The 17,391-nt window shown below is 40.0% G+C and overlaps 1 protein-coding gene across 3 annotated transcripts in view; it reads right to left on the bottom strand.

The window, feature by feature from the left end:
• The window catches only part of SLX4IP (SLX4 interacting protein), a 142,953-nt gene that overhangs the window by 60,507 nt on the left and 65,055 nt on the right, over positions 1-17,391 (bottom strand). For all 3 annotated transcript variants that reach the window (XM_073003264.2, XM_073003274.2, XM_073003269.2), the window contains exon 3: positions 2,746-2,835. In XM_073003264.2, coding sequence (XP_072859365.2) covers positions 2,746-2,835 — 90 coding nt within the window. The remainder of the gene's footprint in view (positions 1-2,745; positions 2,836-17,391) is intronic.

Genomic DNA, 17,391 nt, shown 5'->3' with positions numbered 1-17,391 from the left:
TAAAACCACTCGTTAAGGATCTCTAATACCTACTAGGGCTGCAATAAGTTGGTGTAGGTATGTGCTAGTAGGTATGTGCTTGATGGCACATAAACAAACAAGTTAAAATATGTCCTACATCTGAGTAATTATGAATTCTCAAAAGTTATTCTACAGAACAATGTGTTCTTTGCAAGCTTTTGGGAAAGAAGGAAAAGATATAGGTTACAATGCTATATTTGATTTGAAACCCACACTTGATATAGGTGGAACTTGTTTTTAACAACACTATTATTACTCCTAGATCACCTATTTTCTGTAGGTATGGCAAAGTTCCCACAGTCGGGATATTTGGAAGAACAGGGGTGGAGGAAAGAATGAAAAATAGAAAATTGTTTGGAGACCTATCCCAAAATAATCTTGTATCTCAGGCCAGCAGTGACCATCAACTATTTACTCATTTATTTTATACTATACAGTATTTTAGATCCGTAGAACAAAATAAAGATAGCAGACGTCAAGTGACTATACACACAATAGACAGAAAGTAGACATGGAAATGTAGAAGGCGAACAAAGTGATAATACTGGCCAAAATCTTACTGTGCAGCTCAAGATTGCATACACAGCAGTTGCGCTACAGCTGAAGTGGAAGTGCTATCCCCGAAACACTTCTGCCGGTGTACAGTGCAATAATTTGCATTGGGGATCTGTGACTGATTGTGCAGTTCACTAGTGTGCTTCCTTGTTGCCAGCTGTAGCACTTGCCACATTGACCGCAGTGTAATTTTTCATTATGCTGGTACGAACAGGATATTGCGCAATATTTAGCAGTCATTTTGAAGGAAAAGAATACAAATGCTTTTATAAATAAATACCCCTATCTTCCCATAAATCAATTCAAAAATGAAATGTTTCCCTTCTTATTCCATCCTTGTGTCATTCTATGGGTCTCTGCAATGCAGAAGAATTAATGGGACTTAACTGAAGTGACGCAAGCAGCAGGGAGGTGATCCAATACACATTGGCTGCTCTAGCACCCACCACTTCTGCATGCACACAGCTGCAAGTTACTGATAAGATCATGAACTTCAGTACACCTACAAGTACTAATTTAAAATTGTTAATTGAATGCTAATCAATTCTAGATTGCCTATCACCTCAACTGACAGGTGAATGAGAACTTAATTGCATCAAGAGAGATAAGAAATCAGAAAAGCCCTGCACCCAAAAATCAATGGCGGTTAGATATAAGGGTGCAATATTTTCAGAAATGGAGCAAACCAATCGAGTTCTTTGCGCGCTCTCTCTCTCCCGATAGATAGATAGATAGATAGATAGATAGATAGATAGATAGATAGATAGATATATCCTCCATTATATCCTCCTAAATAAAGGAGTAGGTAAATTTGGAATATTTACACAGAAGGTTAAAAACGACATTAAAAATACAATAGGCCCAAGACAGACAGCACTAACAATATGGGGGGAAAGGCAACTTAATTGGATGCCAAGTCTTTCCAAATGGACCCCACTAGAATCTCTAGGTGAGGATTTGAAAATTGAGAAAACTTTTTGGAAGAAACTAAAAGAAACTGGCTATTATAGAGTGAAGGATTTATATAACCCTCAGGGGACACAGATTCCGGCACAAAATGTAGTAGGACAAGTTGGAAGACAATACTGGTTACAGACTATGGCTTTATATAATATTTTGAAACAGAGAAGGTATTCTGGAATACTAAATAAAGAGGATACCCCGCTAGAAAAACTATATAATAATAAAGAGGATAATAAGAAGGGTATTGCAAGGAAGTTGTACAACTTGATAAATACAGATAAAGATTATATGATTGGGACAATACAAACGAAGTGGGAAAGAGAAATGACATTGTCAGCATACGAAATAGATGGGTTAATGGAAGGCATATTGGAAATCAAAATGGATAAATTTAGAGAATTGGAGATGAAATTAATATTGAAATGGTATAGGACACCCCCTCAGTTGTCTTATATGATAAAAGGTTTGAATTCAAGTTGCTGGCATTGTAAGAGGAGTAAGGGATATTATGCACATCTTTGGTGCGAATGCCCTAAGGTTATTGAATTTTGGCAGCTGATTTTAGAAAAGGTGAACGCCGTGTGTAATATTAAATTGCAGCTGACTGGGAAAATCTTGTTTATGGGAGTTCTGGGGAATAATAAAGTAAAAAAACCTAAACAGAATTTATTTAAAGCTATGATTATAGCAGCACATGCAGTAATAGCTTATGGGTGGAAGGATGCATCAAAATGGACTTTGGAAAGATGGAATTGGTATTTATATGAATGGATTCAATCAGACATACTGGCGATTTTGACACAGGATAAGGTATGGGAAGAAAAAACATTAGAGATAAGAAAGAAATGGTCGGGATATGTAAGATGGGTAAGAGAAGGGGGGGCCAATAATGATATATTGGTTAAACTCCAAAAGGTGTGCTCATGGTTGCAGATTTAAAATTAAATGGTCTTTTTTTTTTGGGGGGGTGGGATAAGGGGGTAGAAATAAATAGGAAAATGATGACTATGTAAAGATAAGAGAAATGGTTATGTACGGATATGTTAATTAAAAAATTAAAAAAAAAAAAAAAAGATAGATAGATAGATAGATAGATAGATAGATAGATAGATAGATAGATAGATAGATAGATAGATAGATAGATAGATAGATAGATAGATAGATAGATAGATAGATAGATAGATAGATAGATAGATAGATACTTACCTCTCTCTTTTGATCAGAAAGCCACACATTGTCCTCACTGGAGTCTGGTGCCATAAGGTGGAGATCTACCAGGACTGCATAGTTTCCACACTTGGGGATATTTGGGGGAAAGGAGGGAAACAGGAAGAAGAGAAAATAGGAAAGTTTTCATGTTGTATTTTATTAATACAACCATCCACAACATCTGTCAGTCTTTAATGTGCCACAATATTTTGTCATTTCCCCCCACACACACACACTTTTTCCCTTTAATTTTGGCAAGGATATATTATGCAGACTTATAATATTCAGCTTAAAGATATCACATGCCACAAGAACCTAACATTTTAAAACTGAAACCTAATTATTATTTTTAACCATTTTATTCATATCTAAACATACAAAATTTAAAACATTAACAATCTAACAGATAACAAAACAAATAGACAGACAAAAAAAACCTCACAGATAAGCATCCATCCTTCCCCTATGGATCAGAGATTTCTGGTCATCGGAATATCTTCAAGGGGATTCCAGTGAGCACTGATTCGCTATAGACTAATTTCCCCCCTAAGTTTCTGTCTTTTTCTAGGCCCAGTTATACATCAGCTTCCAGCTTTGCTTTACAAAGTCTCTTGGTTGATCCCATAGTGCCTCTGAAAGCATGTCTAGTTCTGCAGTGCCCAATAGCTTCTTTAATAACTCATCAATTGTTAGTGTCTTTACATTCTTCTACTTTTGGGCCCAGAGTAACCTAGCTGCTGTGAATATATAGAGTAGACTATATTTTATTTTCTTGTCAATAATTTCTGGCATTATATTCAATAATAACATTTAAGGTTTAAAACTTAATTTTTGTTGAACAATCCCTTTTACCATTTCCCAAACCTGTATATCCAAAAAATTTTTTAAGTTCCTGGATTTTTTTTTTACACTTCCAACAAACATTACTGTTACCTTCTAACATTTTTGCCAATCTTACAGGGTAAAATGCCATCTATGAAACATTTTAAGGATATTTTCTCTAAGATTCACTGGCCTAATCATTTTATGATTCTCTTTCCACATCTTTGTCCATTCGTCAATATCAATATTGTACTCAAAATTTTGTGCCCATTTTACCATCACCTCATTCACCCTCTCATCCTCTAAGTCGTATTCCAATAGGTATGTATACATTTTTAAAAAAATATTTTCTCATTAGTGTAAATCCATAATTCATCCACCTGGACTTTCCCCTCAAAATAGCCCATAGTTTTGTCCTTTTTATATCTCGATTCTAATTTCCACATTGACCACCAATCTGCAGCTAGACCCGGTTTCTTTAGATCTTGTTTATCTTTTATATTCTGATCTTTAGTTAATAAGTCTTTATACGTGAGTAACGCTCCCTTCTGATTCAGACTTTCAAAGTGAATGCTTCTACAGTGGGGTCTCTACTTAAGAACTTAATCCGTATTGGAAGGTGGTTCTCAAGTTGAAAAGTTCTTATGTTGAATCTGCATTTCCCATAGGAATGCATTGAAAATCATTTAATCCATATCTGCTCTTTTCCGTCCATAGAAACTACAGTGGAACTTCTATTTAAGAACTTAATCCGTTTTGGAATGGTGTTCTTAAGTTGAAACGTTCTTAAGTTGAAGCAAAATTTCCCATAGGAATGGACTGAAAACCAATTAATCCGTTCTGGCTGTTTTTTTGTTATGTAGAGGTGCGTTCGTACATTGAAGCATTAGTTCCCATAGGAACTAATGCAAAGCTGGTTAATACGTACTCTACCACTAGGGGGAGAATTTTTTTTAACCTAAGATGACCTAAGGTTAAAAAAAGAGCAGGAAAAGTTTTTTTTTCCTGTTCTTATCTCGGATTTCTGTTCTCAAGTAGAAACACAATTTAGCAAATGGAGCTGTTCTTAAGTTGGATTGTTCTTAAGTAGGGACGTTCTTAAGTAGAGACCCCACTGTATTGGTGCTACCCATATTGGAATTTTCTTGTAGGTTTGTGTTTGAAATTTTTACCATACTAAGCAGAGCACCTTCCTCAGAATATGCTCTGCAAAATGTGATTGTTCCTTGTATTTCCCATACCACACATATACATGCCAACCCATTTTTAGATCGTGACCCTCCAATTTCAATAATCTTTGATTTTTTAATGTTATCCATTCTTTTATCCAGACCATGGCACATGCCTTATTATAATAGCCAATTTGGTAGTCCTGAACCACATCTTTATTTTTTTTAAGTCTTGCAGTATTCTAAGTTTTATTCTTGGTTTCTTGGCCTTCCATACAAATTTCGAAGTCAGGCTGTCCAGGTCCTTGAAGTATTTATAATTTAATAAAACTGGTATATATATAATTTTGGTATATCATCATTTTTATTGTCGAGATTCTCCTCATCACAGGGGTTTGTAGCTTATTCCATTCTTCCAGGTCTTTCTGAATTTCCTTCTGTGTTGTAAGATAATTTTATTTCATCAACTTACTTGGGTTTTTTTTGTAATGATAACTCCTAGATATTTCACTTTCTGTACCTCCTCGAAATCAGTTTTCATTGCCAGTCTTTCCACATCTTCTTTCTTTATGTTTTTATTAATGAATTTTGTTTTTTATCGTTTATTTTAAGACCTGCAACAGCTCCGAATTCTTCTCTAGTTCTCACTAATTCTTCCAAACTGTCCAGAGGGTTTTCTAGTATTATTGCTAAACCATCAGCATATGCTTGCAGCTTAAATTATTCCCCCCTGATTATGAGATCCTTAATTCCAGCATTCCCTCTTACTTATCTGTTTAGAATCTCTAATGTTAGAATAAATAATAACGGAGAAAGTGGGCAACCCTGCCTTGTGCCTTATTCAATTTGAATATTTTCAGTTACTTGACCACTGATTTTAATATTGGCCTTCTGTTTAGTGTACAGTGGTACCTCGCAAGACGATTACCCCGCAAAACGTTTTTTTCGCTAGACATTGACTTTTTGCGATCGCTATAGTGATTTGCAAATCGGTTTTTCCAATGGGGGATTTCGCTGGACGATGATTTGGTCTGTGCTTTGCAGACTATTTTTTTGCAAGATGACGATTTTTACAGCTGATTGGTGGCTTCGCAAAATGGCTTCCCTATGGGCGTTTTTCGCTGGACTATGACTATTTTCCCCATTGGAATGCATTAAACAGGTTTCGCTAGACGATGTTTTCACAAGACAGTGATTTCAATGGAACGGATTAACATCATCTAGCGAGGCACCACTGTATATTGCTTTAATTGTTGGTAGAAAAATTCCTTTTGCTTCCATCCTCTTTAATTGCAGCAACAGAAACTCCCAATCGACATTGCCTTTTCTGCATCTAAAAAGATTAACATCATTTGCTTTTCCGGATGCATTTCATAATATTCCAAAATGTTTATTATTGATCTTATATGATAGTTTCCTTTTTGGGATGAAACTTGTTTGATCTTTGTGTATCATTTCCTCAAGTACCTCCTTTAGCCTACACCCTGTGAGTGGAAGAGTGGAGAACTCTATAGAGTATCCATGGGTGATGATGTTGAGAACCCTTGTGTTTGACATGACAGCGCCCCAAGTATGGATAAACAGTGTCAAGTGTATGTCTGCAGCTGCAGGGCCAAGAGGTGGTGGAGGTAGAGAGATGTGTATGTAGAGCTCGGGCTGGTGCATGTCAAAACTGTTGACTTGGTTTCCTATCTGCTTTTTTCATGAAGGTCACCTGTTTGCACTTATGAGAGGAGGAGGAGGTAGGGCTGAAATGCTGATGTGCAGACTGATCTGATTCTTTGGGTCTTTGAGATGGTGACTAGGGATGGGTGTATTCGTATATGAATATGAATAGCCCCGCAGAGGTGGGCATAACGAGGGTCCAGCCCCCTGGGGCCAGACTGTCTGCTCACCTTCTGCTGTTGCCACAGGCTCTACGCTCCCTTCCTATCGCTCTGGAGTTTGGGGTCTGCGAGCCACTCCTGGCAGGAGGTGGGAGGACAAGCCTCGCTGTCAAGTTGAACAGTGGCTCACAGACCACGAGCTCCAGAGGGATAGGAAGGGAGCGCAGAGCCTGTGGCAACAACGGAAGGTGAATGGACAGTCCAGCCCCAGGGGGCTGGACCCTCGTTATGTCCACCTGTGCAGGGGTATTCATATTCGTATACGAATACAAACACCCCCATCTCTAATGGGGACTTGTAATTAGTGTATGGGAGGGATCGCTTCTAGTGTGGGTAGAAGTGTGAGGTGTTGAGCAGTATGTGTGTATGCCCATTTTCTTGGCATTTGTTTTAGTGTTGAAAAGGCCCTCTCTATCAGAGGGGAGGTCCTCGATGTTGGACTTCCAGGAGGCCTGTTGACCGTTACTAGACATGCCGGCACAGGGTGATGCTCGCTGCTATGCTCTTTGCCACACAGTCAGTCACATGTTGGGTAGAGTGGATCTGCTGTCCTGCCAGGGTGTAAGCCTCCTGTTGAAAGGAGGATAGCTTGTGACTTCTTGTCTGCTGGTAGAGCCGCAATTATAGGCTGGAATTTTTCCCAGATAGTGATGTAATGCACCCATCATAGTCTGGTACTTAGCTAAGCTCATGTGGAGTGCTGCAGAGGATTAGACCTTGCAGGCTAAGAGGTCCAGCTTACAGCTTTCTCTGTTGTTTGGAGTACCATGGGAGGAGCCCCTGGATCTCATCCTTGCTGTCTGGACAACCACAGAGTTAGGTGTATGATGCTTGAACAGGAATTTAGCTTTGTCCTGTTGGACCCTGTAAAAATTCTCAATACTGCCAGAGGTTGGTAGGACTGAGGAAGATCTCTGCCACGATTGGCTAATGAGTCAGTGAGGGTTTCAAGCATTGCTATTTCTGTGGGGATATTGGTTTTCTTTTGGATCCTGTCTTTTGCTGGTGGTAGCAGTTTGAAGATTGGAAGGAAGGTGTAATGACTTTCCATCCGGTTGTGGTAACATGAGAGGTCCTCCAAAGGAGAAAGAAAGGTATACATCAGAACCAGGTGAGGACTCTAGGGCAGCAACCGAATCCCTCTCCTCTTCCAGCTTGGAGTCAGACAAGGTGTCCTCAGGCTGTCTTTTTCCTGCAAGATCTGCAGATGTTCCCAGCAGGTGATGAGGATCCTGAGAAGTCTGCAAGGCAAGTAGAATATCCAGATTTGGGGTGGGTGGGTGGAGGTAAAAGCTCTGCAAGTGAGGCAGGGCAAAGAGCCAATATGTGAGTGGATGGCTGGCACTGCTCCTGTTGGAGACATAGTGCAATGGACTGCTGGGGCTTGTGTTCTTGTCTCAGCAAAGTCTGAGATTGAGAGTGGTTTTAAGACCCACAATGAGAGAAAGGGTCACAGTGTAACTCATGGTATTGTCCCAAGCAGTGTGGTGTTCTCGAGATTGATGGCAAAGGTGTGTTTGTCATCCATTTGGTTCGGTCCCGAGAACAGTAGCAGCTCCTGCACAATGGGGATGGCCATCCCATATTGCCATACACGAATTGGTGGGAGTGTAATGCACATCCTCACAATATTTAGAGTCCAGGGAGGGAGACCTCAAATAGCGTGGGTGATATTGGTGCATTGGGGGCCATGAAGCTGAGCATGATCTTGGTTGCCTGTCATTTGTGTTATTTATTTATTTTTATATTTATTTTATTTATTTTATTTATATCCCGCCTATCTAATCAACCAAGATTACTCTTGTTATGGTGTCTCACCTGAGATGATCCCTGTATCAGGGAGAGAGATCTAGATTTTGATTGCCTTCTGACCTCTGACATGGGAGGAGGTTGGGACTGCTCCCAGATAGAGACTGGAGGAGAGGTCACTCTTGGGGAAGCTGCAACACTCTGCATAGAGAGGCTTAGGCATCATCCTCTGAAACTGAGACTGCATATTGGGCGTTCGTGATGTCAGTCAGCATCGTAAGGCTGCTGCTTTTTCCTCCACTTAGGCGCCTCAATATTGGAGGTTACTGGATCCTTTTTGATTCCCTGCTCTGGTTTCTTGGTCAGTTTCAAGGTGTCTGGTTCCAAGTTTGGGGTGGTCCCCAACAAAGCCATTTGATCCATCCACTTGGAAACAGTAGTTTGAGGGCTTTGATGTGACTTAGGAGTGGGATTAGTGGCCTGGAAGGATTGTTCCCAATCCAGAGTTGAGACTGGCAATTATTGAAAGTAAAGGTGGTTAAAGCTCTTACAGATCTTACAGAATTGCACTAAGTGGACTTCTACTAAGAAGAAAAAGAAAAAGAAAAAGAAAAAAAAGACAGGTATCATGACCATCACACTGGAGCATCATTAAGCCACTAATGGCACATTTCTTCATCAAAGCCAAGGCCATTAATCATTGAAAAAGGGAACTACTAGAAGCCAGGGTTGGGATAAAAAAGGGGCCAGGAAGGAAGGGTTATAGAAACTGTATCTTTCCCCTTATAGTTGTTGTTGAGAAGAAAGGATAAGGGGAAAAGAAGTAAAAAGGAAAGGAAGAGGACTTGTTTACAAACAAAGCAGATGAGTAAGCAGGAGCATCATAGCAGTTCTTCCTGTGTTATCACAGAGGGAGACAAAAACCGACTGAGGAAAGTTGGACCACACTTGCACGGTATAGGCAGAGTGGCACTTTTGTTTTTGAGGCTCTGAAACTTTCCAAAACTGTGTTTGTGCAGGTGTAGACCTCTTTTCTGTGCATACATGGACACCATGAAGACGAACACTGAGTTTACTGGCATTGTCACACAAGTTCCCAACATTCAAAGTGAGACTGAACTTTTGACTCTGCCGCTGTGAGGCATACTGTGAAAGAAAGCAGTTAACTCCTTTCTGGCCAAACATTTTTAACTCCATTCTGTGAAAATATTTAAGAAGATATTTTAAAAACTGAAGAATAATATTCAGTAGGTCACTCGTTTAAACTATGAAATTACTGGTTTATTTTTATCTATCTATCTATCTATCTATCTATCTATCTATCTATCTATCTATCTATCTATCTATCTATCTATCTATCTATCTATCTATCTATCTATCTATCTATCTATCTATCTATCTATCTATCTATCTATCTATCTATCTATCTATCTATCTATCTATCTATTTATTTTGCTTTGTGGCTGGGGATAATCTCAAAGCAAGTGTTATCCAGTTTACTCATGCGTAAGGAGACAGCAGCAACAAGGACAACTGCAGCATGAGGGAAGAATGCTGGAATGAAGGTTAGGAAGACAGAAGGGAGGTAAAACCATCCTTTCCTCCTGCCCTTCTCATTTTAAGAGAGTTACTGACTTCCAAAATCACCTGTCATTAAGAGCTCTGCTCAGATCTTGAAAACCAACAGTATCTCCTCCTTGCTAGCAATATTGTCTTTTCCATGAAGTTCTGTTCAGATCTTGCAAACTAACAGCTGTGGCTTCCTTTATTGAGTAAACCCACCTCATGTTAGACCTTCCTCTTTGTCTACTGTTCTACTCCATTTCCCCCCCGAAATGTAGTCTATTTTGGTCACTTCTGTATTTCCATTATATGTTCATGGTAGGATAGGCTCAGGTTACTCATTTTGGCAGAGAGGGACTACAGCCACATCCAAGCAGTTCTCTCTTCTATCTTCTCCCACTAGCCACAGAACAGATCAGATGCTCATCTTCTGGAATCGTCTACCACTGGGTAATTCTATATGATGGACATTTCTGACTAAACTTATGTGTAGCATGTGTATAGTTTAACTCCTGTTTTAAAAAGCCAGGAAAGTCAATTCTGCAAAAAGCCTCTGGTTTATGAATGTGGGATATTTCCTGGTTTTTTGAATCGGGGTACAGAAGCACAATATCCCACATTCATCAACTGGAGGTTTTTTAAAGAACTGAATCAATATAACATCAGTGTATGAACTGAAATGTGCATGGGTTAGCAATAAAATATTTTGTCCCTTTGCAATTTTAAGTTAGTTGAATTCTTGCTTGGATAGACTTCAACTGTCTAATATTTCTCATTACTGACTGAAGCATTTATATTAGTTAAGAGATATGGCTTGCCTTTTTCCCAGCCTAGGAAATACTCTGGTCTAAAGAGAGAGATTAACAAGGCAGCAGCATGGGCAATACACTTTTTTGAGTCCTTGTATTTAATGCAATTGGCAAGGTGAAGATATGTAGATATCACCTGTGTCAATATAAATATGTGCCAGATATAACCCTGGGCACTCAGTGGCCTTTCTGTGGTGAAAGTCTGTAAGTAACCCTTCTATAGATGAAGTAAACTGATTACTTCCCCTTTGGATATTATCCCCTTTCAGCAAAGGCTCATGGGACGGTTTGCTAGTTGAAGATAGCTATCACTGAACATTAACCAAGAGACAGGTGGATGTTAACATCCTTGCTGGAGGCCGTTCGATTGTGGGAACAAAGGAAACCATTGTTCAGTCCAGTTCAGTTGTACAATTAACAACGTTTTAGCACAGGTGTGGCCAACGTCAATGCTAGCTATGTAATCCTGGGCGTTAAGAGTCCAAAGAAGTCACTTGTTTAAGCTTGGGGTAAACTTTTGTCATCCTTGATCCATCCTGAGCATGACTGACGTGACATAAATCATACATCCATGAAGAGGTGACTTTGCAGCTTTTAAGCTTCAGCTGCCTCAGGAAGTTCACCAATAAAGTCCCATCCACTCAAAAGCAGTGGCTCCATACATCTTGATTAATCCTTTACCAGATACCACCGCCTAAATTGTGTTTCCATCAGCATCAGAAAAGAAGAATGACAGTTATTTCAGTTTTTGGGTCAACCATGTTGAATCACATTCAGACACTTGGGAGTCAGTAGCAGGAAAGTGCCCATACACGATTTGGTTTAAATGAAGCTTTCAACATAGTAAGGGAATAGTCTGGTGCAACTGCCCAGGCAAAGACTCTTACCCCCCCCCTTCATCGTACTATAAATCTGCATTTCAGTAGGTCTGCAGTGGCTTGGGGAGGAAAGGGTACATAAAAATATTTGATTTTAAACTATAAGCCACTCGTTCATTCCCACAGCTTCACCACAAAAAAACCTCACTTCAGTAATTCGCAGAGGTACCTACAGGGAGAATTTAAATTTTGTGCCCATGAGTGAATGAAACTACACTGGTTCAAAAGTTCACAGGAGTTGTTCATTTGCAGGGAGAGCTATGGCAGCCAGTGATGACACAAGTGGGAAATCTCCTAAAGACAGGTGTCAAAACACATTCAGCTGATTTCACAATGGCACAGATTGCTGTTTTCCTTTGCAATGCAGGACAATGGAGATTTATGTATGCCCTGTAAATTCATTTGCCAAAAGAGAGGAGAAAGTTTGTGTGACAAGCCTTTTTGTAAGTACTATTTATATACAACCTGTCATATAAATCCTCTCTCTCATTCTCTCTCTCTCTTTATAAAACTGCTTCCCTCCCCCGCTCCATACTCCATTCCTTTAAGATAGAAATACAGTATTCAGCAAGCTCTGAGACAGACAAGCTTCTCCTTTATAGCTTGTCTCCAGCTGAAACACATACAGGTACCACTCAGTTTACCTGCCTTCTGCTTTAAATCTTCTTTAAATCTTTAATTAAAAGAAATAATCCATGGAAGACTATACACACACACACACACACACACTTTGTTCTGACCTCTATTTAATCACTGTCCAAGCTGTCTAAGATGAGATGACAACAAAGATCCTGTATTTAGTTTGGGAGTCCTTTGTACAATCATCAACACCACCAACCCTGTTATTATTTTTTACCTTCTTATTTTTCAACATTTCAGCATCAAACCTAAAAATCAGAAGTCAAGTTGTAACATTTTGCAGGTTGGTTTTGAACTTTTGCACAGGAGTTACAAACCAATGCAGAACTGAAGGATTGTCTTCCTTTCTGACAAGCAGTATGCATATATACACAGGTACAGCACACCTGAGCATTACCGGCTGGAAGAACTATATAATAGTATAGCTCAAACATGCTGCCCCATCAGAGAAAAACCCCTGCTGCACATCCAGCTATGTACAACCTTGTGTAATTACTCCCTCCCTAACAAGTAGGTTCAGGATGCAACCGTAAACAAATAATATTTTGGTAACTCTTAATAACTAACCATCCATGTTAATGCCCGTTTATTCATGCAATAGCAAAGAAAATATCTACTTATCTAAAAATTATTCTTAACCTCTTCCCTGTATCATATACACTAGGAGTCATATGTATAGGACCTACATCATACAAAGTAGCAGTAAAGTGCAGGTCTCAAATGTTAAGAGAATGGTCTCATCCATACACAAGAGGGAGATTATCAACAGCCTTGAGTGAATCTCAAGGTTTGCAGTAGAACAATGTATCTTTATAAAAATACTAATGGGAAGAAAACAAACCTATGAGACCCAGTGAAGACTGAGTTTGTACAACAGGCACAGTACTGTCTGGCTGTAGTGGGACTGAAAATGGAAAAGAAGGGATAGTGAAATACAGGGAGCATCCTGAACGAGAGCACGCGGCACTGCAACACTTTGTTGGAGGTCACACTCTTCAAACACAATAAGCCAAGCTTTCTAGAGAAGCACAGGTATGAATGGTAGTATACTGTATCTTGAAACTATCACTGAATATTCGGTGATGGTCAGATCAATTCAGTGGTCATGATTCACTATAGATTTTTCTTGAAGTCTTTATCTCTTCAAATAAAAAAAAAAGAGAGAGAAATGTTGTGATTCAGCAGCCATCTGTTAATTCTTTATTCTCCGGAAGAAACCAGAAGGAAAGCTTTTGATAAACAGATCAAAGCATTCTGTTCTTTCAGTGAGTGATACCTGTAACACGGAGGCTTTCCAAACTAATTTCACAATGACTCAGTTGTAGAGTTGCATTCCAACTACTGAGACAATATTTCTAGAACTCAAAACAACTTTAAATTGTCCTAAATAATTCTGCACTGTTCATTCAGCAGGGATGAACTGCTCAGCCTAAGTTGAACTAAACAAAGTCATTTGAAGAGTACTAAACCTAGACAGCATCTTAAAAAGCAGAGACATCACCTTGCCAACAAAAGTCCGAATAGTCAAAGCTATGGTTTTCCTGTCGTGATGTATGGAAGTGAGAGTTGGACCATAAAGAAAGCAGACCACCGAAGAATTGATGCCTTTGAATTGTGGTGCTGGAGGAGACTCTTGAGAATCCCCTGGACTGCAAGGAGAACAATCCTATCCATTTTGAAGGAAATCAACCCTGAGGGCTCTCTGGAAGGACAGATCCTGAAGCTGAGGCTCCAGTACTTTGGCCATCTCATGAGAAGAGAAGACTCCTTGGAAAAGACCTTGATGTTGGGAAAGTGTGAAGGCAAGAGGAGAAGGGGACGACAGAGGATGAGATGGTTGGACAGTGTCATCGAAGCAACCAACATGAATTTGACACAAGTCTGGGAGGCAGTGGAAGATAGGAGGGCCTGGTGTGCTCTGGTCCATGGGGTCACGAAGAGTCGGACACGACTAAACGACTAAATGACAACGACGACCTGGGACACTGAATGTCCAGCTTAGTACAGAAAATGCAACAGCTGCTGTAAACAGGATCTCCCAAATGCCAGTTGAGGAAGGAATGACCACTATTCACCTCTAATGCTCAAAGCTTCAATCTTTTTCACCCCAAGCTGCTCCCCACAGGTTTGCCACCACTACCACCACTATTTTCAGTACTGCTGACCGTACCTAAGGATATCTTGAAGTGGCCCTACAAGCAACAACTGTGTGTGTGGAAGTTTGAAGGGTCCTTTTTCCTAGGACAGAAACGGGAAATGTTCAGATCAGAACCACTTTCATTTTTCACTAGAATGTTGATATACACCAGCCTAGCGTAAAATAGTACTCAAGGTGGCTCCAAGTACAGGATCAGCCCAGGGGTGTACAGTGGTGGCTCGCTTAACGAGCGCACCGTACAACGACGAAATCGCATAGCGATCCCTTTTTTGGGATCGCTAATGCGATCGCTCAATGAGCTTTAGATAGGGCGAAATTCGCTTTGCGAAGATCGGTAAGCGTTTCGCTTACCGATCTTCGCAAAACGAAGCTCCGACGATCAGCTGTTCGGCGGACAAAATGGCCGCTGGAAGCCCCAAAATGGCCACGCGCAGCGTTTTCGCGCCCTCCCCTCGCTTAACGAGGGCGCGAAAATGGCTGCCAGCCATAGGAAACTTCGCTGAACGGTGAGTAAAGGAGCCTTTTGGAACGCATTAAACGATGTTTAATGCGTTCCAATGGCTTTCCCTGTCCCGTTCAGCGATGTTTCGCTATAGCGAAGGTTAATCCGGAACGGATTAACCTCGCTATGCGAGGCACCACTGTACTTTTAACATCCTGACCCATTACTACTCCCAATTGTCTTGATCTCGGCAATCTCAAGTGAAAATCAATAGAAACCAATGCAGGAATCCAAGATTTTAAGGCAGCTAGAATTGTATACCAGAGCCTCATGACTATTGCTGCCACTATCACTACACCATCAGAAGTAACAGCAAAGACAAACCTTGATCTTTCTAATTCAGTACTTACTTAGTAGGAAACATTATTTATATTAATAATAATTGTGTGCCATCAAGTCAGTTCAGAGTTATAGCAACCGTTTTCCAGAGTTTTCCAAGTAGAGCATTACTTAGAAGTGGTTTACCATTCCATTCTTCTGGAGATGCCCTGGGCTGTGCAGTTTGCCCAAAGCCACACAGGCTGGTTCTTCTGGGAGGTACTGTGGAGCTCTCTTAAGCTCTGGTTCTGCAGATCAGTGAGCTTTTACCAAACCAAAAAATTCTGTCAGTGCAAATTCCAGCACAACTGGAGTAAATTCTCCATATTGCAGGTGAGCAGGGATTATGACTGGAGACAGATGTTTTATGATAGTTTGTAATGTTTCTTGGCTGCATAATCTACTGCAGGTTGGGGAAACTGGTCAGCTAAGGGAGTATAATGTCTCTGTGTTGCTGTTGATTGCTTTGATGCTCACAGTGAAGATCAGGCTGAGAGAGCTGAATGCCGTCTAATTCCCAGTTAGATACCCATTGCAGGTTAAATGGCTGTGCTGAGAAGGCTTACTACAGTATACATAAGCCCTGCAATGTAATCTATCTTAATATTTCATCACAGAGATGTGGATGAGCCTGGTTTAGATTCCAAACATAAAAACAAAAAAGGAAAACCACCACCACCCCCTAAAAAATCTCAGGTAGCAAGAAAAAGTCAAGCTACTTAAACTGACCACTCAGGTGTCTTCTTAGGCCAAATCAAACCCTGGGTTTCATGCCGAAATCTCATGCTCTATTGCCAGCATACTTTTAAGTGTCCAGCAACCAGGACAAACTGCACATGAATAAAATCCAAATTAGAGCATGGATTTGAACTTTTGCTTCTTCAGTCCTTACAGTTATGTAAGCACAGGGCACAGACACGCACCGCACTCTACAACCTACTGTTGCAGGGTTCTGCTTGTAGAGTGTTTTTATCCCCAAGCACCAGTACGTGCAATTGCTAAAATGGATACTAAATGATGCTGCTACTTGGATTTGCAACAAAGCCCTTTAGCACCTTTCCATGAACAATAATATATGCCTTCTAATCCATACAGTATTAGACTCTTGTTAGATGCTACAATAAAATGGCGCATTGTAACTCAAGTCAGGAATACAAAATGAGGTAACTGATATTGGCAGTTTTCCTGATAAACTGACAGATAAAGAGACAGATAAAGCTTTGCACCAAAGTGGGTTTCTATGCTTGTCTCTCTCTCTCCACTGAATGTGAGACCAATCCCAATCAAGCATTCCTGAAATTTACTTCTTCTATAATGGATTATGCACAATAGTTCTATTCAAGGATGTAGGCGTTCTCTCACTTACCATGGAGTTTTCACTTTTTCCATCTCTTGGAGTGTCTAAATATTCCTGATTTTAGGAAATAAGCAGCACATGCACATACAACATGTTGATGAACTCCACCTCTCTCTTTGGTCTGAAATATCTGCGTATTCAAATAGGCAATCCTAGCCTTTGTTGTGTCCATCCTATCGTCTTGGAGAAATGGGCTTCCTACTAGTAAAATTAATTTCCTGACTTCCTCCCTTATGGATAATTACTTACACACCAGTTGACTGTAGTAACAATAAAACAAACCATTAATTTGCATACCATCACTTAAGACTGAGTAAAAATATGGATTGTTTAAGGGATGAATTCTAAACACACATAGTGTTTACTGTATCACTGGACACAGTAGGGTTTACACCTGCACATTGTTTTAACCAATATAACATATTGAATTTCTTTAATCTTTAGACTGGCAGGTAGCATGCTACAAGATTTGTTTGCTGTCTGACATGGAGAGTCCTGTGAAATCTGAAAACTAGCTAGCTTCTTTTTGACTTTCAGCCGCCCCTAAGAGAAGCATTACATTGATATTACCATTTGGATATTTTCTAAATATATCCAATATGGTTCATTCTCCCTCCCTCCCTTTTTAGTCAGTTCTGGAGAGTTTCCAATAAGAAATCAATAAGCTACATTCACCTTTTCCTTCTAAAGTTCTGCTCTGATGAACTGTGAAATCATTGACAACGGGCCACAAATTAGAGCATAAGTGAAACCGTTGTTTCCTTAGCAACCAACTGTTTCCCGCTTCTCAATC

The sequence above is a fragment of the Pogona vitticeps genome, chromosome 1 (genome assembly GCF_051106095.1).
Source record: "Pogona vitticeps strain Pit_001003342236 chromosome 1, PviZW2.1, whole genome shotgun sequence".
Taxonomy (NCBI): Eukaryota; Metazoa; Chordata; class Lepidosauria; order Squamata; family Agamidae; genus Pogona; species Pogona vitticeps.
Note: the sequence above shows the minus strand (reverse complement) of the source record. Positions and strands in the feature narration are given on the sequence as shown.